At 38.5% G+C, this 26,270-nt stretch overlaps 1 protein-coding gene across 1 annotated transcript in view; it reads left to right on the top strand.

The window, feature by feature from the left end:
• The first annotated feature begins 10,305 nt into the window (after positions 1 to 10,305).
• plppr5b (phospholipid phosphatase related 5b) overlaps positions 10,306 to 26,270 on the top strand; it is a 106,619-nt gene continuing 90,654 nt past the window's right edge. The window contains exon 1 of the mRNA XM_061093969.1: positions 10,306 to 10,368. Within this exon, the coding sequence (XP_060949952.1) occupies positions 10,306 to 10,368 (63 nt within the window). The remainder of the gene's footprint in view (positions 10,369 to 26,270) is intronic.

The following is a 26,270-nucleotide window of genomic DNA, read 5'->3' as shown; positions in this document are numbered from 1 at the left end:
CATCCATAAAGCCATAAAGAAGCCAGTTTACTAAGACAGTTCTCCCCTTGGGTCCATGCATCAAGCAATGTTGATCATAATTTTTAAAAATAGCAATTCACCAGTTTGATTCTCATGCCCGATACATTTGAAACACTCCTCTGATATGTTTAATGTTTTATTTCTATCTAAGAAACCATGTGGACAACCCCCAGTTGTGGAAAGAAGGCTATTGAAGTATATTATCCAGTATATTTAACAAGCATATTGGATATTATAATTATATATTAAAAATATCATGTTCATGTATTATTTTATGGTTATTCTAATCTCATAGACACACACATAGCATATAACCAAATTTAGCCCCTCAAACAACAACATTAATCATGAGCTATGTGAATGTAAAGTGTTTTTCTGCCTGTAGCCTTTTGATGAGGATTGCAGGATGTGTCTAAAATCAATAAAGTGACAGGTTAACATTGAGTAGTAAGAAGCTGAAATGACAACAAAATCCAAGAGATCAACATGCAAATTCTACAAATCACACAGAGCAACAGGGGGAAGCAAAAAATTGATGCAAAAAAATCTGAATAAACTACAAAACCACAATGAACGATACTGTTTGATTGCATTGATCATGCAAAGACACAGAGAGCACATATTGAGTTTGTCAATTTGAAATTTTTTATTTCAATTTATTATATTAAATTAAAAAAACACAAACTGCAACGCAAAAGCATTGAGAATTGAAAAAATTATTATCACCACATTGTAAAACAGTGTTGGCCAAAACATATACACTCACATGCCTCTGTCAATATTTGGCAGATAAGAGATTTTTCAGTAGACATTGAGAATCATTGACCTCTGGCTTGATACATATGATGTGGTTTTATTGACGTGTCCTGCAATGTAGAACAGTTCTGGGATAGTTATATAAACCCAAATTGATAATGCTCTTGATATTTTACACAAGTTCTCATGAATATGTAAAGTAAATAGCTGCATCTGTCTTCATAACACCATACAGTTGAATGATAATTAATGTGTGTCACTGTCAACATTTCAGTGTGTGTTGCTGTGATGAAGGAAGCTGTCATCACAGAGGAACAGAGGTGTAACCGCTCAGCTCTGACACACTAGCTGCTTGCCAAGGTTTCTTCCCACTGCTCCATGACGGTAAGAGGACACCAAGTGCACAGTAAGTCACAGTTTGTGTAATAGGACTCTTATAACTACTAACAGAACAGATACAGAGTGAAGTTCAAACACATGACGTTACATATCAAAGTGTTTAGGTCAAAAACATGTGCCCGACATACAGCATATAAGAAAGTTATCCTGTGCTCTCTATTTTACATGTTTAGTAAAATGCTTCAATGTAAAGATTCACCTTGTCAAGAAAAAAGTTAACGATATATCTTATAAAATATAAAAGTATAGCAACACTAAAATATTTGTCAGATACAGATGAGTAAAACAATTAGAACTGAGTTGCTTGGTAATAAAAAACACACATACACACACACTAATTTGCTGGCATAAATACAAATGCATGACGCAGCTCCACTTTTTTCCACTGTAAAAAAAATTAAGCCTCTGCTATATTTTGTGGATGACATCACTTAGAGCCAGAGTCTATGTGGTAGTGATTGTGGAGTTATCATCTGTATTGCGTCTGGAGTTGGTTATATGAATGATCCCTGTCTATAGTCAGGGGGGTCCTGGTGTTGAGACTGTGTGTGGCAAACCATCTTCTGGAAAAATCTATTTGACTTTTTAGTTTGGCCCATGTCCCTTCCACTAACATGGAGGGAGTGGGGGTTTGGACCAGTGATGCAGCCAGCCACCAGTGCCTATAAAAATGTTTTGTTTCACTTTGGAGAGTTGTCATGTTTAGTCTTTACAATCTATGCTTTGCAGTTACCTGGCTAAAACTAACACAGTCCAATACATCCGTCATGCAAGAAATCCATGGAGATTATAATCATCTGTTTTGTTTGAAACTCTTGTAGAGAGATGCTGTTTAAACTTCATGACAATGTGTCAGTTGGGGTAGGCTACAAAACAGTTGTCTATATAAAACAGTAATAGCAGCAATTATATATTTTGAAAATAATTTTAAATTTCTATGTTTTAACATAATACTGTCGCTCCTCTCCCAAGCTCACAATAACACATACTGATGTGTTCAAAGTGGTGAGTTGTATTTGGTTTTGCACGTGTTTAGTTTGGATGAGTTACCTTATCTCTGACATTATGCAGCACTCACCTCTGTCCAGCAGAGACCGACCTGAGCAGGCGCATGCGTGGTAGCAGCGGAACCCTCGTGCACGCAGCACCATGGTATCCTGTAGCCTCATTAAAATAACCAAGATGCGGAAAAGTGTTGCGGGCTGAAGCTGGAGCTGCCGGATAATCGCGGGCGATCTGCACGCAGCGGACAGTGTGGCTGTCACTCGGGTGAACTTTGGCTGCTGATGCTGCTGTTTCACCCGCTGACACTCCTGAGAGGCGGCACTAACTCCTGGAGCTGTCCGAGGTAGGAGTCTCTCCCCCTGTGTCCTTCATCTGAGCTGCAGCCCGCTCATCTCCTCCGCCACCGGCAGGATATGCAGCAGTGTATCCCTCACTGAAGTCATAAAGCTTTCAGTACCCACTGTCCGTCGTCAGGTTAGTGATCCTTATAGAAACAACTGAACAAACACAGCTTTGCTCTTCTGCCTGCTTCTCTGATTTTTAAACTGAACCTCAACGAGGGAAGAAACTGTTTTTTTTTTAGCTGCAATAACGTGACACATTACACATGTGGACACCTAAAGTCCAGTCATTGAACTTAACACCGTCAAGAAGTTTGAATGCTGAGTGCTGTAGCCGGTCACAGGATAGTAGCATACAGAGCAGAGGTGCTGAGTTTGCTTCAGTGAAAGCTGCTTCTGTGCTCAGACTTGAATTTGGGTTAATATATATCCATATTTAAAGAATAGCTCTGTGAGGCATTGGAAGATATTTAACAAGTACAGAAAGTCTAATGGAAAGGTGCTTTGAGTTGCATCTAAAGTGTATAAGCCCGTATTAAAAAAATCTGACTAATGCATGGGGGAAAATGAAAGGAAAATGCAAACAGCTAATGAAGAGAATTTAAGTTGTTATCTTTAGTCATTATCGCTTGCACACAATGATGCCCCTTTACTGTTTTCTTTGGCCTTGTGGCCCAGTGATGCCAAGTTCTAATGGATATCTAGGTCTGCAAGCCTTTGTTAGTAACAATGTGTAGGACGGTTTTACTGGTTGGTTCTCAGTGGGATTGAGCAGGTTCTATAACATGTTCCTTACAATACATGCAGTCTGGCTCTTTCTTTATTGTGTAGTTGTCACAGCCCCTTAGAAGATGTTGCAGGGACCTAACCTACATTATCTCAAGGCACTTTACATAGTTAGGTCGAGACCGTATAGAAAATTAAAGAGAAACCCCCCAAAATCTCCCTTTTTAAAAGGGGACTGGACTAAGTGTGAGTGGCCATCTTCCTCGACAGGTTGTGGTGAGCGGAGAAAAATGGGAAAGTGAGGAGAGGTGGAGAAGGGAAGGAAGAGAGAGATGGGACAGTGGGGGTGAATTATTCTTATTCTAACTATCATTACAATTGTTATTGTTGATGATTAGTGTCAGATCTGGATCCTGCAGGTCTGGAGTCAGATGAGAAGGGTTGGGTACGCAACTTTTTTTTGATACTTTACGCTCTCTGCTCAACAAAAATGTTTTCCTGCATAGAGAATAACGAGGCATCGTAAAAAAAAGTCCCAAATGAACACTGTAAACGAACATAGTGGAGCTGTGCATGGCTCCCTGGGTGTCTGCATATTGACTCGCCATCGTTCTGACTGTGTGGACTGATTATAAATGATCTTGGCTTGATCCTGTCCAAGGGGTGAGTCACATTAATCTCTCTTGCTCTTTATCTAACATATACTCTCTCTTTCACTCTCACTCATGTATACCCTCTCACCCGGATGCACTCACCGGTACCAAAATTTGGGACTGATTACAGACGTAATGCGGTTGGTACCCTCGAAAGTACAGAGCTCCATACCCATCCCTTGAGATGAGACCACAAAGAAGACTATGGTTCAGGTTAAACATAGACTTTACATACAGTCCAATGATCGTACACAATAAGTGATAAACAGGGAAGCAGCACAAGGCCTTTGTCCTTACTAATCACTATATAATCCACTACACAGTGAGTTTGCCATTTTGTGTGCTGTCTGAATGTAGTGAATTTTTCGAGTCATTGTTCCCCACAATGATCTGGAAAAGTAATGTACAACCCACGCTCAATAACAAGCAATATATACCATCATGCACTTCGCTCCTGACCAAAAGGAGAGAAGGCAGATTGAAAAGCTGACCTGTCGTACTAATGCAAATATGAGTGACACAGTACAAACTGCAGCAAACAGGTATGTTTCTACCTTTAAACATGGTCATTCGACATGTGTTTGACCTGAAAGTATTTATACTAAGTGTAAAGTAAATGTTTTTTTTTACTTTTGCCAATAATCGCACTATAGAGTTCTCTACATAGATTTCTATGAAGTAGGAGTGAGTGAGTGAGAGGATGATTTCAGACACAGCAGGAGAAGCACTGGACTCCAAACACACACAAGACAATCGGGCAGGGAACGAAGGGAAGGACACACATTTTAAAAGGGTTTCTTGGTGGTAAAAGCAGGGACAGTCGTCTTATCCGGTGCAGGTGTGTGATGGCTATAGTAACCAGGAAGAAGAAACTCCAAGAACAGGAAATGTTAGTAAACTTCCAAATAAAACAGGAAGTGGACTGGATAACACAGTGCACACGAAGATGGGGACTGAGGCCTGTGACCCCACTAATATGGCAATGGTTTTAGTAGGTTGTAATTCTCTCCTCAGCTCACTTTAATGTGATAAAGAGTGTTTACTGTGTCACAGATGTTAGTCTTGTGAGGTCATGTGAGTTTTATCCATATTTAAAGAATCTTGTCCTTTAAACTTTTTGTATTGTGGTGGCTGTGGCTGAGGGGTAGAGCGGTCGTCCTCCAACCAGAATTTCGGTAGTTTGATCCCAGTCTTCCCCATCTGCATGCCGATGCGTCCTTTGGAAAGATGCTGAACCCTGAATTGCCCCTCATAGAAAAGCAAGTGCTGCTAATAGATGCACTGTATGATTGTGTGTGTGAGTGGCAAACTGTGCTGTAAAGCGCTTTGAATGGTCATCAAGACTAGAAAAGCACTTTATATATACATACCATTTATTGTCTTGGTCATATTAAATCAGATTAAGTCAAAACACTTTACTTTTGGTGTCATGATAATTACGTTATCGACTCATTGTACAGTATATCGGCATGACCATGATCATTTTTGACGACCACCATATTGCCCCGCAATCAAATTGTATTTGTATAGCCCATATTCACAAATTACAATTAGTCTCGTAAGCCTTTAACTAGGTGTTACATCCTCTGCCCTTAACCCCCAACAAGAGTAAGGAAAAACAAAAAACAAAACCTTTTAACAGTGTAAAAAGAACATAGAAACGTCAGAGAGAGCCACATGTCAGGGATCCCTCTGCCAGGACGGACAGAAGTGCAGTAGATGCCACGTGTAAAGGAGAACATCAGAAAAAAAAGAGTATTTACAGCATTGATTAGAATAAACAGTTTTTAACATAATGTGAAGGTTTGTCAATGTTTAAAGTATTTATACAGAAGAAAAATGTCTGATAGAAATTAAGGGAGCAGCAATGACAATTAAAATGGAGGAGTTATTGCCGGTAATGGTAGAGTATGTGAGTAGGCATGTTGTATATCAAGCAGTCATGTTGTAATTATAGTCCACGGTTAGCCGCCACCAGGATCACAATCCACCACCACGATCCACAATCAAGATCCAGAGTCAGGATCCACCATCACGATCTGCAATCCACCATTATGATCCACCATCAGCTGCCACCATGATCACAATCCACCACCACTATCCACGATCAGGTGCCACCACGATTACGATCCACTATCATACCGGTTCCCAAACGTTTTACGCACCCCTTCTACATCCCGACCGGTTTCATGCATCCCGCAATCCCTTACACCTTCAAAAAATAAAAACCTAACAGAGCCTATTTATAGCCGCATTAAATACATCATCTTTACTCATGAACACATGATCAGTACACACATAACAAAATAATCAAGAGATCGCAACAATGCGTTGCATTCGAATGAAACACTGCAACAAAGTTTCATTAAATTTCAACAAAGTTACACAAGCCGTCACTTCAAAGAGCAAAGAGGATGGCGAGGACACACGCAAGGGCTCAGATTCGCCCATCATGAGAGAACATGGGGAAAAATGCTTTTTCAGCCACATTAAAGGAAAATGGCATCTAATTTAATTTACAATTAACCATACAGCGGTTTCGGAAATTGGAACACCATTAATCTAAATCAAATTACAATAAAGTTGAACACGATCCACCACATAAATGACAAAGAGTGGCACATGCGTCGGCTCAGCAACAGATATGGATACAAAAGATGATCCATTTGAGGATTTTCTAGAGTAGCTCAGGTGGCTCAGCCTGCAGCAAGAGAGAGAGAGAGAGGGAGAGGGAGGGGGAGGGAGCACCATTAAATTGTTTCTCTCGCGCAGCCCCTAGAGGCAGCATGCGCACGCACCAGACTTTGGGAATCCCTGCACTATCACAATCAATGTGGACTATGACGGCATCTGATCGTAATGGGGGATCCTGATAGTGGTGGCTGATGACCGTGGACTATGATTACAACAAGACTGCTTGATATACAATATTTCTCCTCAGATACTCGACCATTAATGACAATAATCCATTAATTAATTTACCTTCCATTATGCTACAAAGTGTTTATTCTAATCAATGCTGTAAATCCTTTTCTGATGTTCTCCTCTACAAGTGACATCTATTGCACTTCTGTCCGTCCTGGCAGAGGGATCCCTCACATGTGGCTCTCTCTGAGGTTTCTACGTTCTTTTTACCCTGTTCAAAGTTTTTTTTTGTAGTTTTTCCTTACTCTTGTCGATGGTTAAGGGCAGAGGATGTCACACCTTGTTAAAGCCCCATGAGTCAAAATTGTGAATATAGGCTATACAAATACAATTTGATTGATTTGATTCATTTCGCAATACACCGTCATGATCTATGGTCAATGATCCCAATCTATGACCCACCATCAAGATCCATGTTGTGGCCAGAGCAATAATCCTAGATCTGCAAACAATAAGGCACAATGAATCCAGGGAAAAAGCCAAGTGAGTAACATGTAACAACTCAGCATTATTATCACGCTCAGCTAGAATGATACAGAATCCACCATACAGGATCTACCATTACGATCACGTTCTCTGATTTGCGACCCACCATCATAATCAACTATGTGGCCGCAGCCCTGGCCCTGGATCTGCGGACGATAAGGCAAAGGGACTCCGGGGAAGGGGTCAAGTCAGTAACATGTTTTGATGAGATATTAATTTCTTTGATGTGATAACGATTGAGAAGAGGAAGGAGAAGCTGGGAAGAGAAGCTCCATGTGTCATGTGTCCCCCGATATTCTAGACCCAAAGCAGCATAACTAAGAGCAGGTCTAAGACAAGCCTGGACCGACTCTAGCTATAAGCTTTATCGTAAAGGAAGTTTTTAAGACTACTCTTAAACGTACAGATGGTGTCTGCCTCCTGAACTGAAAATGGGAGATGATTACACAGGAGAGGAGCTTGATAGCTGAAAACTCTGGCTACAGTGAATTCAAACTGATAAAAGAATGCTGTTTATGATGTTGTTGACTCATAAAGACAGTTAGCTGACTGGAGAGCTGCTTCTGGAGATAGTGAAACCAAATCAGAGGTGAGATTGAATATGGATCGTACAAATTAGTGCCACATAATAAATCCATGCAGAAGGGTTCAACTAGAATAACATTCATGCCACTTTCACTAATTTTGCGGTGGTGCTTTGTGTAATGAGGGCAGGCAGATTGCTTCTCAGCTTGATAAAGGTCACTAGAGTTCAAGCTGGGTGTGCATGCTGTGCTGCTCTGTAAATACTGTGTGTGTGTGTCTGTCTGTGTGTGTGTGTGCGTGTGTGTGTGTGTGTGTGTTAGTCCATTCAGGGTGGATTGTAGGACTTGTATTGCAAGGTTTATACAAAGGGCACACTTTGTCATTTTGTTTGAAGGGCTTGTTTTCCATTCCACATTATTGATGTGATATGAATGAACTGTCCGCTGGGAGAAGGTCAATGGTTAACCCCCAGCTTGTTCTGTCTGTATAGAGAAGCAGCATAGTATCCCTGTTTGATTGTGAAGGCGTGACTTGTAGTGAAAGAAAAACAGAAGGACAGACAGATTGGTCTGCTTACTACATCCCGTCCGGAGTCGCATTTCCGGTTTCATGCCCGGAAACTGTGGAAACCACGGAAGATTTAGAAGAACGAATATGGACCAAAATAGAAGAGCACTTGGCAGAAAAGATCCGAAACTATGACCACTAGTATAATCCGTCACTGAACGGCGGATTTGTCCGCCAGAAAAAGGCTCTGAGGAGCCGCCGTGGCGATGTGAATAAACGTGTGCCACACACGAAAAAGAGCCGACTTCAACAAAAAACATTACTCCGGCTAGTGGTCTGGCGTTAAAAAAATTGACGGCGCTAAAATGGGTTTGCGTTAACGCTGTTAATAACGCGTTAAACTGACAGCCCTAATTTTAATATATATTTTAATTTTAATGTTCATTGGAGTCACGTTCCAAAGCACTATAACAATAGTGCTTTGTATAACAATAGTGCTTTGTGATTTGCATCCAATTCAGTGTAATGAAAATTCATAGTTTTAGAATAATTGACACAAATACGTAATTTGTTAACTACATTAACTAAAAAAGAACATATATAAATGAAAATGAACAGAGACTGTGTTCAATATTAAATGTCATTTCATATTTTAATATGCATGACAGTTTGGATAATCAATGATGTTTTGTATATATATATATTTTTTTATATATATATAAATATATATCTTTAACCTGTACAAAATTAGACCACTGAAGGTCCGTTTTCTGGTTTGTCTTTAGTTATCTTCTAGTGACACCCAGTGGAAGGTATGGGACGGCAGTAGTTATTTTAGTCTTAGCTCAGCAGAGTTCAGCAGAGCAGACTGAACTGTTGTGGGTTGATGTAGTGCATCAAAGTGTACAGCCGTGGCCAAAAGTTTTGAGAATGACACAAATATACATTTTCACAAAGTCTGCTGCCTCAGTTTTTATAATGGCAATTTGCATATACTCAAGAATGTTATGAAGAGTGATCAGATGAATAGCAATTAATTGCAAAGTCCCTCTTTGCCAAGAAAACCACCATTAACATGCTCTCTGCATTAGCAGTGCTTCCCTTAATGTGTTTAATGGTAATAGACTCATTAAAATACAAAATAGACAAAGTATAGTTTGTTGATAATCAAAACACACGATACATATCAGACCAGCTGGTTTCATGGGTTAATATTAGGGATGAGCGAGTACACAATAATCTATCTGTACTATGTGTTTAACCAACAAAATTATCCATATTCCGTATCCATACCCGTTTTTAACCGGAAGTGGGTGGAAGATGATATTTTAAGCCTGACATGGATAGAGGTCAGAAGTTGCTTTATTTATTGTTTATTAGAACACAATTTACAGAACAGCCTTATAATTGAGCTGCAGATCAAATTTTTAAAATTTTTAACAGTAAGATAACTATTCAGAACAAGTTTTTTATAAACTTCATTGAATCAATGAGCACAACACATCCAGGTTTTCATACTCAACATACTCAAAGCGTTTTCCATACTCAACACTTTCATTTTCATAGATTTTCATATTTTTTTTACTTTTTACAGAGAGACCGTGTGCGTCTAGCCGGTGTTGGTACACTCTGACTCGGCATGTGACTGGCCCATCAAGGAATGATACAGCTATCCAATGGGGATTTTTATTAATAACGAGTATGGATATTGACACATTTTACTTGTATGGTACTCGTGCTCCGTAAAAGTACATTACTCTGTACTGAATACTTGTTTCATCTGAGTATTTGGCTCAACCCTAGTTAATATAATGTCCTGGATTTCAATTCAATCTAGAAACATTGTTGTTATTGTTTTCAAATCGTTCCCGCCTGTCAAATTAAATTCTGGTTAATTCAATACTGTGTCCTACAACTTGTGTTTGTATTTCTGCAGTGGATGCTTATACGAAGAAGTCAAAATGCCTTCAAAGCAACTCAGTAGAAAAGAGCGAAGGATGCTCTACACCTCACTGGCTGGAGAGGTAAGTTCTCACTCCTAAAGACAGAAAAGTTGGGTTGATACCTCCATTCTTTTATGGTTCTACATTTTCATATATGCTGTGTTTTACCAAACAGTTTACATTTACAGCATATAAATTTCCTCCTACTCCAGTTTAAGAAGATGTATTATGCACAAGGTCACAGTGACCTCAACATGTTTTGCCTTGTGAAAGTGATATCTCTTGAACTCCTTGAGGGAATCCTTTCACATTTGAAACAAACATTCACTTGAACCTGGATTCATTTTGGGAGGGAAGGACAAGGTCACATGAAGTATGGTTATGTTTTTCATGTATCCTTTTCAAATTTTGTTCAAAAGTTCACTTGGACGCAAAGATGAACAAATTTGAATTTGGTGCCAGGAGGTCAACAGTTAAGTTCACAGTGACCTCACGTCACTGTGAAGGATATATCAGGACTGCCCATAGGGAATTGCATTACATTTGGCCAAAAGAATTTGGTGGTCAAAGGTCAGAGTTTTGTCAGTAGTTCTACACTCGTATTGGCCCATAAGTGTCAGCTTGACTAGTGGCTAGTCTGGCATTCCCCCTATCAAACCGCGTAAAAAACGCTGTAAGGAGTTGACCAATCACAACAGATTAAGCCAGCTGGCCCGTCAGAGTAGACTGGGCTGAAATGAAAGTTTTACTCTCCAAGTAAAACTTTCAAGTAAAACTTTCATTCATATCAGATCAATATTTTAAGCTGTATTTAGGTAAATTTACTTAATTTACTGAATAAACGAATGTGAATATAGAGTTGTTGATTTCAGATTGTGGATTCAGGTAATCATTTACCTGTCATTTTATAACATCTTCCATTTTATCTGTATGTGTTGAGGATAACAAATGTTGAAGGTTGAAGGAAAGCTCTTCCTTGTGGTCCTTAAAAAATGTTACCGTGTTTGTTTAAAGTATTGCTGTAGAATATTATGATTTTTATAGAGGAAAATCACCCCTTCTTACTTCTCTACTTTATAAATTTCCACATTTGAACACAGCCCATAATTATTTTTTTTTAAACAATATTTTTATTGAATTTTTGGAATGTATATCAAATGTTTACAGCAATGAAAAGAAAAATTGTTATCCCTCATACAGTTAAAGGGTCACACACACACACACACCCACACACACACACACACCCACACACACCCACACACACCCACACAAAATAAGGGGCAGTATCAATAATCCCATGTTACCCGTATAACATTTCCTTTTACAGTCAGTGATACATGTTTTGTTTGCCAGAAAAGACATATATGAGTCCCAAATACAAACAAATTCTTCCTGTTACTTTTAACCAACAGTCCATTATTAATGCATAGTTTCTGCTCAGCAGAGAAAAGATATTTAGACAGCAGAAAGTACACTTTGTGAGACAAACCGCATCAAATGATCAGCAGAGAACCAGTAAGTACACTGTAAAACCTAACAGTACATCTTACTTAATGAAGTAAGTTACAATAACTTAATTCTCAAAAAAAGTTGAGGCCACTAATTATCAATAATTTAACATAACTCAAGTTAATTATTGAAGTAATAACTTAGTTATTTTGAGTTCGATTAAATTCGAGAGCATTTTGAGTACTGCTGACATGAATACATTTTTTTCAATGACTCATTTTCTTTAAGTTGATTTTATACTATTACAAAAAATGCAATTCCCATGGGCTGCTTCCTATTTCTTAGGATTTTAAATTGTATTTTTGTTTTTGTTTATAAATCATCATATTTTGGATAAGTATGCATCCAGATCATCTTTAATAATCCTCCAAAGTGGAACCTAAGTGAGAACGTACAAGCAGGTATTTTTAACAACTTGATTGACAGAAAATTAATTGCCAACTAATATTATACGTGATTCATTGTGTAGCATATGTACATGTGAAAGTTATATATATATATATATATATATATATATATATATATATATATATATATATATATATATATATATATATATATATATATATATATAAACATATATATATATTTATATAATATTGTTTTAATTTCCTTGTCTTATACATCTTTTAATATTTTGGAGTGTTGAAGGATGGGGCGAGGGGGGGTCAACTTCTGTTTGTGATTTCTAAACTATTTTCCATCCCAAATCATTATCGTATTTTATAGTCCAGAAATAAAAGCACGGCTCTTATAAGTCTATGCTCTATACGCAAGTAAACGTCAAGACTCTGAGTTATTAGTCCGTTCATTTTCCGCTCCTGCAACACTAAAACCTTGTTAAAATAAATGAATCGACTCAGTCAACAGAAACGCGAGAGTGCTTTTACTCTGAAACGGGCACAGGAAGAAGTGAGTGGTTTAAGCTGATGACCTCAGGTGAGCTGACCCGCTGCGGTGAAGCGGATGCACGGCCAATTCACACCAGAACCAGAGACAGCGAGGCCCGGGAGGAAACTGGGTCATATATTTGGAAAAGCCATTTGAGCGTTTACAGACTCATTCAACTTTCTCCGTCACCTTCCTGTGAGTCTGCTCACTTCCGGTAACCTGCCGTTCACCTGCTGTCGCACACGGTACCGACGGGGACAGAGGGCGTGGCCGGTTCGAGCCGGTCAGAACGAGGTTTGCACCTGGCACCGGCGTGATGGAAGAGATCGGCACGAAGAGCTTTCTGCTGGACAGACTTCACTACTGACGGAGAACCCCGTGACGATACGTCCTCCACGCAAGGTAACGTGGTTCTTTCATTGCTGCTCTTCATGTCTTGGATGCGTTAGCATCACTACTTCCGGAAGCTGACATTTAGGCTACAAAACAAGGTGTAAATGACGCCGTCTCGACTTGAATTTGAATGTACGGGCTTATGGACACTTAGATGACTATGATTAGATAACACCACAGGAGCATAATGGAGACATTTTCTGTTTGTTTTCTTCTGTTTCAGTTACTCCAGTTGTATTGGATTTGGCTGCAACGCTGTTTACCCCTAAAACATCAGCATTGTGGTGAGTAGATAATGAGTGCATTTTAACTTAATTCAATCTATTTCCAAAGATGTTTTTGTATTTGTTCAGTCATAACATATGCACGAACCAGGCAGTGCAGTATGCAGGAGGAATGATTACATACACCAACTTTTAAAAGTAACATAATATGTTGTATCTGTAACTAATGTCTTAATCAGCTATTTTGAGAAAAATATAAGCAACAAAAATATACCCAATCCAGAACTCTGCCCTCACTATATGAACAACTCAAAGGTAATGGTCCACACAGCAATCATATTATATGGTTTGTAAAAGTACACTCAACTACACTGGACATGTATTCCCTTTTCAGGATGAGATGGAGGCAACCCAGGAGGGAGCAGTGGCTCTGGTTGCAGTGGTGGATGAAGCGGAGGTGCCTGCAGGAGTTCCCTTTGAAACTCATCATGTGTCGATCGTTCTCAAATCAAGTTGTAATGTCTCACAGATCTTGAACTGATTCACTGGTAATTTTGTGTGGACTGATCTATGCTCTACATTTGAGCTACCCTGAGAAGCTGAGTGGCTTCTTCGAGTTCATCCAGGTTGTCCTGTTAAATCTTGATGATGGGAGAAAGCAGCTCGAAGCTAAGTTGCAGTCCTTGAGAAATGAGCTGGAGTAGGTTGTCATTAGCTTATCATGTTGAATGTCAGCATCATTTTTTGCTTGCATGCCAAATACTGGTAGCTAATGACATGTATATAGAGTAAACTATGGCACCTCAGATTTTTGTGTTAAAATAGATCCTAATCTTGGATTGCTTCTGTGGTGTTCACACTTCTCTTTTTTACCACATGGAAATATTTGTAATTTATATTTATATTATTTTTTATATGAGCCTCATTTCATTGTCATTTCCAGCATATAAATGTTAATGTATACAACATTTAATTCAACAGCTTCATTGTAAAACAATATTGGCACGGAATCCAAGGGTATCCAAATGTTGACGTTAAAAATGTTTTATTTTGTCAGTTACTGACACTTTGGATGAACTATACCTTTAAACTGTTTACTTAAAATGTGCCCTGCTTTATGTTCAGTTCATCGTTATGGGCATAATAATGTGCTTAGTCTGCTGTAGCCTTTAAGATTGCATATGTGAAAAATCTGAGAGATATTCCTTTGAATTTCAGTAGCTGGTTGCATTGAAATGTGAACAACAAAATAAATTGCTCAAACTGACTCATGTGGGTGTTTTTATTTTGAGTTAATAGAGTTTAAAATGTTTAAGGCAATCAGTTTCATCAAATGAACTGAGTAGCCATAATAAAGTTTTAAGTTATCACAACTACTATGTAATCATTTTCTTAAATGGAAGACAACTAAGTAAATTGAACTTAAGTGGTAACATTTGTATAAAGAAGGTTCATTTAAGTTGGTCTTACTTAATTCACTTACATTCTGTCAACACATTGTAAATAAGTGTGTGTAAATACTGCATATGAGTATACACTGTAAACCCGAACAGTACTACGAACTCATAAGAATTATGGTTAGAACACTCAAAAACAACTATCGAGTAAACCAAACAATAAACTTCTGAGTTCTGTTAACTATTGATGCTGTTTTTATTTCCAATGGATCAAATTTTCTGAGTGAACACCCAGATATAAATTAAAATGTATGAGTAAACGGAGGAACGTAGCATCTGACGTCGACAGCGTAACGTCTGACGTCATGACGTAACGTAGTTCAGGCTCGGTTTTCGAAACATACAAGATGGCTACCCTGATGCGAGCGAGAGGAGTACAGTAAAAACTTAAGTCACTTCAGTTACTTGGAGACAGTTGGGAGCGTCGCTATTTCGGTAAGTAATTTAACATTTCTCCATTCATTGAAACCTTTTGAGTCGTCAACGGCAATAAGTGTGTTGCCGGTTTTTGTTATAATCTGTCTGGTCTGGTGGGTTTCTACCGGTGAGTACCGGTAAAAACTGTTTATTGCGCTGTAACGTAGCGCACATACTAACGTTGCTGTCTGAAGTTAGCTTGTTAACCACCATCGTGTGTCAGCACATTTTCGATATATGAGGACCGGTAGAAACTTAATTACGCTGTAACGTAGCGCAAATGCTAACTTTGCTGTTCAGAGTTAGCTTGTTAACCACCATCGTGTGTCAGCACATTTTCGATATATGAGGACCGGTAGAAACTTAATTACGCTGTAACGTAGCGCAAATGCTAACTTTACTGTTCAGAGTTAGCTTGTTAACTTCTGTTGTGTGTCTCTGTGTGTGTCTCTGTGTGTGTGTGTCTCTGTTTGTGTGTGTGTGTGTGTGTGTCTCTGTGTGTGTCTGTGTGTGTGTGTGTGTCTCTGTTTGTGTCTGTGTGTGTCTCTGTTTGTGTGTGTGTCCCTGTGTGTGTGTCTCTGCGTGTGTGTCTCTGTGTGTGTCTCTGTGTGTGTCTCTCTGTGTGTGTCTCTCTGTGTGTGTGTCTCTGAGTGTGTGTGTGTGTGTCTTTGTGTCTCTGTGTGTGTCTCTCTGTGTGTGTCTCTCTGTCTCTGTGTGTGTCGTTGTGTGTGTCTCTACGTGTTCGATAAATGAGGACCAGTAGAGTGATTTTCATTTAACAAAAAAAGGAATGTCTTCAATCTGGGATATTTTCAGATCCTCTATTCAATTGGAATAGCAGGCAGTTCAAATTTAGCATAGTCCAAAGATTAAATAAGAATAAAATGTGGGACTGATTCAAGGAAAAAAAGGAAGGAAGATATACTTTTTGTGAGCCACATGTCCAATGAACCTTTTTTTAGTATCATTAAAATGTTAAACAGTCAAGTATGGGCTCCTAAAATTGTACTTTAGATTGAGTGCAATAATTGAGTAAATACTACACTCATAAGCTAAATAAAGAGTATAAACTGTAAGTACAATGTTTTAGTCCTCTGTTTTTATGATGAATATACAATGCCTTTCTATGATCTTGAAGTCATATTTAATTATTTACAAATTGTTCCCATTTTATGTGAATAAATATTTTTTTCCTGACCATTAATTTGTATTATATGCCCATTACAGGTTATAGAAACTGATGGTGAGAGCCTTTAATCATCCACTCACCAGAAAACCAATATTTTGTCGGTGAGTTTAATTGTACAATTCTGTTTTTAAATCTGCATTTGATTATAATGTCCATGACTGTACTAAGGTGACTAATCTCATATTGTTTTTAAATGTGCTCATGCAGGACCACATTGTGGGTGACACTGGTGTTTCTGCAATATAAGGTATTTTTTCTATTTGCATGTCTTGCACGTTAAGAATCCTTACAAGCATCATAAGATATTCCTTAAAATAAATGTATCTTCCTCACTGATAACCAGGATTCCAGTGATTCAATGGAATGGAAGTGCAAGTTGTGCTCTGTATACCTAAACACTCGAGCAAAGTTATTTAGACACTATCGTTTGCATCATAGCCAGTTTTCAAGAGTTAGCCCTTTGCCATGCCCCTACAGCAATTGCATTTGTACTTTTAAGTCATTTAATGCAATAAAAACTCATGTATCACGGTGTCATAGAGACCCAGAAGAAATAGTCACAGCTGAAGGAGCACATGCATTTTTCACTTGTCCCTTGTGTGCTTTTAAGCAGCCATTTTCTAAGGCAACACTATTTTGTCATTTGAGGGGTCATTTAAGAAGTCATGAGACGGTGGTATGCCCATTCAAGAACTGTACATACAGCACAAATGTATATTCATCATTTAATGCACACCAAAGTAGAAAACATTATGGTAGCTCAGACTTTGATGATAATGTTTTTTCATCAGAAAATAACAATTACCCAGACATGGCGACAGCTGAATGTGCAGGCGAGGGACCTAGCCAGTGTGAGAGCACAGATGCATTAGATCTTTCTGAGGTTGAGAGTCAATGTGACAGTGACAGTTTAGGAGCCCAGTTGCACCATAACTTGGCATCATTGTTCCTAAAAATGCAAACAATTCTTCATGTATCTGACATGGCATCTCAGGAAATTGTGGACCATTTGACTCAGATATTTTCCTTGTCCCAACCTCTTCTCAAGAAGACCATTAGAGAGGTCTTAGAAAGTCATGACATATCTGCTAGTGAAAACACTCTGGATGCAGTAGCCAGTGTTGTTATGGACAGTAACATTTTCATCAGTGCCACATCTAAAGGGGGGCAATTATCTTCATGCAAGAGAAGGAAAACCTTTGTTGAGAAAAACTTCCCTGTGGTAATGCCTGTACAGTATGTGCTAGAGCCAGGACATACAGCAGTGCACATTCCCATTCTTGAGATGATCCAGAGACTGTTCACACATACTGACATTCACGACAAAATTTTAGAAACAAAGAGGGCAGTAAACGGTCATTATGAGAGCCATCAAGATGGCTCATACTATCAAGATAATGATTTATTGTCTTCCTCTGATGAGCTCAAGCTGCCACTCATTTTGTACATTGATGATCTTGAAATAGCAAATCCACTTGGCACATCACGGAAAATCCACAAACTCTGTTCAGTCTACTGGGTTTTTGCTGATTTACCCAGTAAATACAGATGATTCAGATACTGATTCAGCTAGCAGCATGTTGTAAAGTGTCTGACGTACAGCAGTTTGGCTATGAAAAAGCACTTGGTCCTCTGTTACGAGACCTCCGTACTCTTGAAAGAGATGGTGTATTCATTGAGTCCATTGGTAAGGCAGTTCGGGGCACAGTCATGTGTGTGGTGTCTGATAATCTTGCAGCCCATTCCTTAGCAGGGTTCACTTAGTGTTTCAGAGCGCAATACATGTGCCGATTCTGCACAACTACTCGAGACAAAATTCAGTCTCAGGAAGTTGGTGATGGATGCTTTATTTTGAGGACGAAAGCCAGCCATGACATCGATGTGCGTGCTGTAATGCACGGGGATATTCAGGGTCAATGTGGTGTTCAGGGAGACTGTGTCCTGAGCCAGAGTCTGGAGTATTTTCATACAGTCACTGGTTTCCCACCCGATGTCCTTCATGATCTTTTTGAGGGTATTGTGCCTGTAGAGCTCGCCCTGTGTATTGGGGAGATGATCCGATGCAAATACTTTACCCTTGACTCTTTAAACAGGAAAATTGTCACATTTCCATACCTGCACACCGACAAGGTTGACAGACCCAAGCCTATTTCCAAAGGTTTTGCTGTAAAGAAGACTATTGGTGGCAATGGCCATGAAAATGCAGCATTACTTAGACTGATGCCATTGATTATTGGTGATCTAGTTCCTGAGGATGATGGAGCATGGGCTGTACTGATGGACTTGAAAGAGGTGGTTGAGTTGGTGCTTAGCACAGCATTTACAGATGAATCCATCCAGTATTTGCAGACAAAGATACAGGACCATAGACAAATGCTGCAGGAGGTTTTTCCTGATTTCAGACTCAGACCTAAACATCACTACATTGAACATTACCCTGACCTCATACGTCGTTTTGGGCCTCTCATCCACCTCTGGACAATGAGATTTGAGGGTAAACACCGCTTTTTCAAGCGTGTTGTGCATGACACACAAAACTTTAAGAATGTGCTGAAAACTCTTGCAACCAGACATCAACACATGGTCGCATACTATCTCAGTGCCCCATTGTTCTTCAAACCTCATCAGCAGACATCAAGTGTCTCTTCTGTCATGGTGTCAGAGCTTCCTGATGTTGCCAAGGCATACATTAATCAAATAACAGACAGCAGCATGATTTACAGCACATCGCAGGTCAGCATAGATGGAATGGGTTATGATGTAAGCATGTTTGTGTCTGTCGGACAGGAGGGAGGCCTGCCTCAGTTCTGCAGAATCGAACAAATCCTACTTGTCAACAACCAGGTTGCTTTTCTTTGCAGAGAACACAAGTAACACTACATTGAACACCTGCGATCCTATGAACTTACACCAGGGATTTTGTCTGTTCACACTGTACCAGAGCTCAATGACATGGCACCTCTCTCTGCATACAACACAAATGGAACATTGCTCTTAACACCCAAACGATTTACTTTACTGCACTGAAAAGTAGATTGGTCTTTGTACGCAATAATGAAATCCACTTCAATCGAGACCCACATTTAAGCATGAGTTTTAACGGTCAATGCCAATTCACTTTCATGTTTTAGGTATATTGACTTTAAATAGAGCATACAGTCTCAGTGGCTAACAGGGTTGCTTCAGGATTCTGAATCTTTGAAAATGATACAACCATCAACTTCTCTTCTATGACAATTCATGCACTAATGAAAACTTTGTTTTTTATTTCGGAAAACAGAGCAGTGAAACACCAACACATCCCGATATGGCTGTTCCCCAGAAATTTCTGCTCCGTGTTTATGTTGCCACTGATGTTGCCATAAAACTGATGCTTACTGAACGACCACACTCAGTAGACGATCTGAAGAGCCTAATGCAGGAGAAGTTCAAGCCAAGGCTGGACTTTGACTTTACCCTGGCTTATGAAGATCCAGACTTTGGTGGACAACTTACCGTTCTTTCGGATATTCAGGAGTTGCCTGAGAAGGGCACATTGAAAGTCGGGAACTCTGAAAGATATGATGGCTCAACTGCAAGTTCTGATATAGACATACTTCCACATGTGCCTTTAACACAGCGCCAGAAGTCTTGGCCTGAACATTTCTCCGTGCCTACTTTTTCTTATGAAGTGGAGCACATCCTCGCAGAAGGAAATGCTGTCTTTGATAGATCTGGGACAACACTGAAGCTGTCAAGGTCCCAAAAGCACAACATCCTCGAAAAATTGCCTGAACAGATGCATAGCTTCAAACCATACCCACAGGACAAGGAAGTGGGTAAGGCAGCTGAAGCTCTGATTACAGCACATCCATGTCTCAGAGAACTCGCAAGTCGGACTGGATGGTATGGATGGAAGATCTCCTTGAAATTCAAGATGGGGAATTATCGTACCAAGCTTGCCAGATCTGGGTGTGCAGAGGTGCTGGTCAATACAGGCAGGAAGAGCCAAACCAACCCTTTAAGCCAACCACCCCATTGCAACATCAAATGGGCCAAACGAGCTGAGGTGAACTTCTTACCCAACTTTCCACGCGGAGAGAACCAGGCCAGTTTGGAGCAGATGCGACTTCAAATCCTGCAAGAAGTTGTCAAGACAGAGAGAGACAATGTTCTGATTGAGAATCTAATGCAGTCGACCTTTTCCCTTCGTCGCAAAGACATTGTCGAGGGAAATCCTCAGGTGGGGGACTTTTTGGAGAGATGGCCAGCCCTGCGTGTTCAGTCGCAGGTAAAAACTGTTCCTCTTATGTTTGCCATATAGTAACATGAACACAAATGCTTACCTGTGAAAATCTAAGTAGAAATCTCTCAATTAATCTATATACATGAATGTTTTTTTTGTCTGCAGGTTTTTGCGGAGTTCCATAGAATCACAAATGTGAACTTGCGCAGCCAATTCTACTGCGAGCTTGATCGACACACACCAAAACTACTTGCCCTGTACAGGGAGAAGGCAACCAAGACAGGCAAAACGGCAAACGCACTTCGGGATATCCTCAGGGTTTATGACTGCCAGGTAAGTTTAAGATAAATTTGAACCTGAACAGTACTAACGTGTATTTTGTGTTTGATTCGTTTTGATTTTATGAGGAAGTTATTTAAAAATGTGTCTACCGTGTCCACATAGTTCCTCTACTAAACTTAACACAACAAGTGGAAAGTAAGGACATGGGTTAAAGTGAGCAGAACGATCATGATCTGACTGACACTATAGATTAATAACTAAATACAGGTGGTTGTCAGTTTTTGTGAGCGACACAGACGGGCAGACACACACACACTGCAGACAGAAGTGTTAGAAGTACTTTTCTCACACGTTAAGATTTTTTAAACTTCATTGTTGCAGAAGAAGATATGCTTTGTTTATCTCGGAAGATAAATATCATTTCTGCAGGTTTTTATAAAAATCTTAAGTTTGAATCATGTATAATTACTTTTCCTTTTATTCAAGGAACAAGTGGATATTGACAAGAAGCGCATCCTGACCCTTCGTGCACTCCCTGTGTACCTACGGGAGGATGGCTCACAATTCTTCAAGACCTTCTGTGTAAATACTCAATTCAAGCACTGAAATGTCAATATCAGTTACTACTGCAAGCATGACAAATTGTTAATATATGTATTTAAAGTTAAAAAAAAACTTTTGTAGAAATGCACAGAAGAAAAGTAAAAAATACTCGATACAGATGATGTGACCAGGTTCTCTAAACATGCATTTTGACCTGTGAGTGTTACATCTAGACACACTAGGGGTAATATCAACTTGTTGTTTTTTGGGAGATCACAGATGAGCATACAGTGCATGATTTGCAAATTTGCTTCTGAAATTATCCCTTTAACAGGATTGCTTGTATTTTGCAGCGGGACGATGAGCCAGACATTTCAGACACCCCTGTGGCTCTACTCACTCTGGTCACTGAAGACGCAAGCGCTGCAGTCCACTTTAATGCAGTGAACACTTCTGTTGTGGTGGAGGACGAAATTGTTGTCGGTGATCTCCCCAGGTTGACAGATGTGCTCGTTCTTTGTTTTGGCTTGTTCTATGCACTGAATTTAAATTATCCTCAACAACTAATCAACACATTCACCTTCATACAGAAGATGGTGATGTGTCTTGATGATAACAAACCACTGAAACCGTGCCTACTGAATCTCAAGCACGAGTTGTTAAATGTAGCGTGACTCTAACATGCATGAACACAGTTGCATTTTATTTTATTTGCACTTTTAAATAACCCTTTATTGGTTATTGTCTTTTATTTGTACTTTTGAATAACCCTTTATTGGTTATTTTTTGTTATTTGCACTTTTATATAACTGAAAGGTTGTTGGAGATTTAATTGTTTGATACTCCTAAAAGCATTTTAAAGCCAACCTCACAATGTTCCTTTAAATGATGTTCAATTTTCTCTTCTACCTCACAAGTTCTATTGTTTGCAACATTTCCAATTGGGGTACTTAAGCTGAAGTAAACGTTTTGGGTTGCCTTGTTTTTATTGGTTAATCATTTATTTTATTTGCACATTTAAATAACCCTTTATTGGTTATTGTCTTTTATTTGTACTTTTGAATAACCCTTTATTGGTTATTTTCTGTTATTTGCACTTTTATATAACTGAAAGGTTGTTGGAGATTTAGTTGTTTGATACTCCTAAAAGCATTTTAAAGCCAACCTCACAATGTTCCTTTAAATGATGTTCAATTTTCTCTTCTACCTCACAAGTTCTATTGTTTGCAACATTTCCAATTGGGGTACTTAAGCTGAAGTAAACGTTTTGGGTTGCCTTTTTTTTATTGGTTAATAATTTATTTTATTTGCACATTTAAATAAACCTTTATTGGTTATTTTCTTATAATACGCTTTTAAATAACCTTTACTGGTTATTTTCTTTTATTTGCACTTTTAAATAACGCTTGTAGTAAATTTGCTGCAATGGACATTTATTGTTAATTGTTGAATAGAAATGCCAATATTTCAATGAAATAGTGAAATTGCTGGAAATGTTTCAAGTTGATAGTTTTATTGTAAATAAAAAACTTGAATTGTTATAATGGAGTTGTATTCATACTTTTGAGCATTGCTAACTAAGAATGGCGAATTTTGTAAATTTTAAGTTGACTAATAGTAAATTTGTTGAGTGACTTGAGTTAATTTCCCAGCCTTTAAGTTGTGCAAAATCAAATTTTTTAGTAAATGAATAGTCAGTGCAATGTAAATCTAATAAGCATTGTTAATTTAATTTGATTGAGCACGTGGAAATTAAAAATTTTAGGTAATGTACCAAATAGATTTAAGTTCAGATAAACTAAATTTCTTTAAAAAATAATTAAAATGTTCAAGTTGACAAATGTACATTTTTTAAGTACTACTTAACTTAAAAGTTATGGTTCTGTTACTTAATTTTTTTTAGGTAATCAGTTACCTCAAATATTTTGAGTACTGTGAACTTATTCGGTTTTACAGTGTAGAATACTAAATAGATTTAAGGTCAGGTAACTTATAGGGATCGGCAATATTAACTTTAGTTACTCAAGTTGCCTCATCAATAAATATTTGAGTTACTTTTGCTTAAATCAAATAATTTGTAAACCTTAAATTGTTTGAGTTAATAAACTTAAATGGTTCAAGGCAATCAGTTTCAGCAAACGGTTTGAGTTGACCTAACTTGTCAGGTTTTACAGTGTAGAACTGTGTCTCTAGTTTCAGAACAAACCAATCAGGGTCCGCACAGTACGTCAATTATCTCCAAATGTTAGAGCTGAAGCCTCTCACCCTGTTCACATTATGTATATTGTAGCTACTAAATGTAAATGTGGTTGCATTGCTGCTTTGCTGATTAGGGCCATTTACCAACTCTCCATTGACTGAATGCTAATACATTTTCAGAATATGTTGAAAAACAAGAATGATTTTTTTTTATATTCACATTTCTGACATTGGTTCATAATAACGACATACATCCTTGATACACTTTGTTTGGTATGTAGCACTGTTGGAGCATGTGGTCCAGATTGAAATTTGTTCAGACATTGTATCCTAATCATTTTAGTGAGCGGACACAGATTGATAAGATCTACAGTAGGTCACAGACAACACTTGATGGTAAGAGTAGTACATTGTTGAAAAAATATGTAATTTATCCTTCATTTGAATAACAAGTGCAGTGCTCGTTCTTAACCTGCCTGTTCGCTTGGTCTGTGTTAATACTCTGGAGCTACTTTCCAACAGTTCTACAATCTACTGTCACTGTTTTTGGATCAGTCATTCACATAATGTTTTTAGCCTAAATGTCCTCGGATGTTCTCCTCTTGCATGGATCACAGCGGACATTTATTCTAAAACATGGTGTAAATGCCACTGTTTCGAGTACAATTTGTCGGGGGAGTATTGGAGGCATGTTATGTTTTTCCTGTTGTTTTTTTACATTTGAAGAATCGGTCGGCCTTTACTTCAAATGTATTGGATTTGGTTGCAACACTGTTTACCCCTGAAACTCCAGGAGTGTTTTGTGGACTCAAACACTTCACTCAACCCTCCATCGGCAAAGTTAATTTTCATTTTGGGTGAACTATCCCTTAAAGTCAAGTCTGATCAAATATTCCTGGCTGCTTAAAGGCCCCTGATTTCAACAGAAAACCTGCATGTGTACAAAGTGTTGGACATGGCAGGCATAGTAGTTCAGGCTTGGAGGATCTAATGACAGATGCAATCAGGTCATTCTGTGTGGGATGTGTGGGATTCAGTGTTTTTGGAGCTTGACTTATACTGGTCCCTGACTTATTTTTTTGTCTATATAGACTCAACTTCATGGGAGTGCAGTATATGAATAAGTAAAATAACTTTTCTCTAATAAAAGTCTTAATGAGAAACATTTCCATTGTCTAATATGAGGTAAACAATAACTGTGTCCCGTTTCAGTGTCTCCTGTGACACTTCAGTCTACTTTTCTCTGCTACATATTTGCTGTTTTCTCAGCTGTTCTAGCCTGTATCTCAAAAGTTAATCAAAGTGTAGAAAATGTATCTAGTATTATGTTCCACACTGCTTATATTTGGTGTGTCTGTAACATATACTGTAGCCTATGCAAAACGGTTTGTAATGGAAAATCAAACCTTTGGTCTTTCTGCCTCATTTTCCTCTCTTCTTTTATGAGAGATACATTTATAGTTAGAAAATTGATGCAGCAGTAGGACTGATATGAAGCCATTAGCATTGAGGCTAATTTTCATTCAGCTCATGTTATTTATAAACTTAATCAAGGCTTTGGTTGGAATTATGTATGGCAGCAGTGAAGGTGGGGGTTGTTGTCCATTGTCTGTCATTAATTATCAGAGACAGCTCTGGCCATATCTTACAAAAGATAATTTAGAATGCAAATACAATTTCGGATGATCCTCATTTTATTTCCCAAAACACTTTCATAAACAGTGTGTATGTTGTATATTTTATTGTGTTATTTAAAGGAATGCGGTTGAGGTTAGGTTGTTCAGAGATTTGCCACTGGAGGGCACAGCCTGTACACTCAGCAAAGGCAGGGATAAGAGAGAGTATGTTTTTCCTTTTCTGTCACACATCAGACCTACACTACTGTGACCTTACATTGATACCAAATTTCTCAATTACTTAATGTAGTGTAGTACTATGTTAAGTATATTTTGTTGACTGTGGTGCACATTACTCTTCGTGCAAACTAAAAGCATTTTGGTGATTCTGCACACCAGCAGCACAATCATATAAGCACTGTCAGTGGCACTACACTAGACAAAGCTATATGCACATAGCTATTAGTATCTAAAAAAACGAGACGCCACTGCTTTGCTTGCTTATGTAGTCTTACTGAAAGTTAGTTTTTCAGTTAGCTAGATTGCTCAAGACAAGGTTAGTTGTTTTCGTGTATTAAAAATGATGTCTACGCTACTGGACACTCAACTTAATGTCGATACACATTTCAGGAATGGAGCTAACAACTATTTGTTTTTAAAATGTAAACAACTTAATGCATGTTACTGTTCTTTAAATAAGTCTATTGGGCAGCAGCCATCTACCTTTGTGTGCAGAGTTTGGAAATATTTTCTTTACAAATTAATTTGAATGGTAATGCACAACTTATATAAACACACAGTGTAGTAAAAATCAACACCTTTCTTGGACTTTCCTGACAAAACTCAAAAATGTTTGCAGCTGTTGCACAAGTTATATTTACTAGTTACTTTGTGATTTAACCACCTCTTTCTCCTCAATAGATATTTGGCATTTGATTTGCTAACGTTGCCACAAATGCCTGAACCCCCTCAGCCAGTTCATTGCAAAGAATGGAAATGAATACAGATTCAGAAGTGGAGTGACTATCAGCCACCTCT

The sequence above is a fragment of the Limanda limanda genome, chromosome 20 (assembly GCF_963576545.1).
Source record: "Limanda limanda chromosome 20, fLimLim1.1, whole genome shotgun sequence".
NCBI classification, from domain to species: domain Eukaryota; kingdom Metazoa; phylum Chordata; class Actinopteri; order Pleuronectiformes; family Pleuronectidae; genus Limanda; species Limanda limanda.
The sequence above is the reverse complement of the archived record's forward strand: the minus strand, read 5'-3'. Positions and strand labels throughout refer to the sequence as shown.